The sequence below is a fragment of the Rana temporaria genome, chromosome 5, assembly GCF_905171775.1.
Source record: "Rana temporaria chromosome 5, aRanTem1.1, whole genome shotgun sequence".
In the NCBI taxonomy this organism is placed as follows: Eukaryota; Metazoa; Chordata; class Amphibia; order Anura; family Ranidae; genus Rana; species Rana temporaria.
Genome location: NC_053493.1, coordinates 654,689 through 656,637, shown reverse-complemented (window position 1 = coordinate 656,637; position 1,949 = coordinate 654,689). Strand labels below are relative to the sequence as shown.

The 1,949-nt window shown below is 46.1% G+C and overlaps 1 protein-coding gene across 1 annotated transcript; it reads left to right on the top strand.

The window, feature by feature from the left end:
- The first annotated feature begins 773 nt into the window (after window positions 1-773).
- LOC120939682 (octapeptide-repeat protein T2-like) lies at window positions 774-1,418 on the top strand. Its single transcript, XM_040352014.1, has one exon. It carries the CDS (start codon window positions 774-776, stop codon window positions 1,416-1,418), a length of 645 nt encoding a protein of 214 aa, XP_040207948.1.
- Window positions 1,419-1,949: the final 531 nt, after the last annotated feature.

The window sequence follows — 1,949 nt, the reverse complement described above, 5'->3', positions numbered from 1 at the left end:
ACAACACCCCACAAAAGCTACAGATTTGGAATTGCTCTGACCCAGTCTTCTAGACATTACAATTTAGTCCTTGTCAAATTCCTTCAAATCCTTACAACTTGTCCATTTTTTCTTCCTAAAACACATCAACTTCAGGGACAACATGCTCACTTGCTGCCTAATATATCCCACCCACTTTTAGGTGCCGTTCTAATGAGATTATCGATGTTATTCACTTCACTTGTCATTGGTCAGAATGTTATGTATACAGATCCGTAACACAAACATCAGAACATGGGACAACCAGGGACCAGGACTCTGGGGCGGAGCTCACACCGACATCTCCAAAGAGATTGGCTCTAATTGGAATGCGGTTCCCAGTTGTCGCCGGCGAGGCGTCGCTCATTATGCGTCTATACTGTAAAAGCTTTGTGTCGTTATACAATCATCTCCTTCCTTCAGGTAATTGTTGGGGGCACAGAGTACGTCTCCTCCCCATTGACTCCCGTCACATCCACCGTACATTTACACCAACAAAATACAAGTCATCTTTGTTTATTGCCGCGGTCACAGCTAATCTGCTGGTTTTATGATTAAAGTGAGTTAAGCGGGAAATAAAACAAAGTTCTATTGTTATCCTGGGGGCTCAGAACTGCCATGGTGACAGCGTGACGAGGCGAGATTCTCATACAGAGGGTGGCGGGCTCACAACTTTCCTCCGATGCTTCTTCTTTGTCAGAAATGTGTGCTTCTCTAGGTGGAGAAAACCCCGATCACTCCTAGCAGCAGGCCAGATGTCCAGGAAAGAGGCCAGGAAGAAGGTTGGGAAGGCAGCCCAAAAAGAAACAAAGAAGGAGGCCAGGAAGGAGGTCAAGAAGAAAGCCAGGATGGAGGCCAGGAAGTTGGTTGGGAAGGAAACCCAAAAAGAAGTGAAGAAGAAGGCCAGGAAGAAGGTCAAGAAGAAAGCCAGGATGGAGGCTACGAAGAAAGCCAGGAAGAAGGCCAAGAAGATGGTTGGAAAGGAAACCCAAAAAGAAGTGAAGGAGGCCAGGAAGATGGTTGGGAAGGAAGCCCAAAAAAGAAGCAAAGAAGGAGGCCAGGAAGGAGGTCAAGAAGAAAGCCAGGATGGAGGCAAGAAGATGGTTGGGAAGGAAGCCCAAAAAGAAGTGAAGAAGGGGGTCAGGAAGAAGGTCAAGAAGAAAGCCAGGATGGAGGCCACAAAGAAAGCCAGGAAGAAGGCCAGGAAGATGGTTGGGAAGGAACCCCAAAAAAGAAGTGAAAAAGGAGGCCAGGAAGGAGGCCAAGAAGAAAGCCAGGATGGAGGCCACAAAGAAAGCCAGGAAGAATGCCAGGAAGATGGTTGGAAAGGAAGCCCAAAAAAGAAGCAAAGAAGGAGGCCAGGAAGGAGGTCAAGAAGAAAGCCAGGATGGAGGCCATGAAGAAAGCCAGGAAGAAGGCCAGGAAGGAGGCCCAAAAGTAAGCAAAGAAGGAGGCCAGGAAGGAAACCACAAAAAAACAGAAAGGAGGCCACACAGAAAACATGGAGGTCCATAGTACTTCCCTAGTGTGGATGGTTCTGAGGGGTCCATTGCCTCCTGGGTAACATAGGGGTCCACAGTACTTCCCTAGTGTGCATGGTTCAGAGGGGCCCAGGGCCTCCTTGGTAAAATATAGGCCTATGTGGAGGGTTCTGAAGGGCCAAGTGCCTCCTGGGAAACATAGAGGTCCATAGTACTTCCCTGGTGTATACAGCGTGTATTTAGTATCACTTTAAGTCAGCGTTCAATCGAACGTTACATTTAGATTTTATGCTTTTATTTTCTCATGGAGTTTTTCGTAGACAAAATTTGTTCATTTGTTTTTTTTTGGGGGGGGGGGTCACTTTTAGGGTCATCCGTTATGATTGAAATTTGAAAATTCATAAATAAGAAAGAAAATCCAAAAATTCAAAAGAATAACTAATAATAACT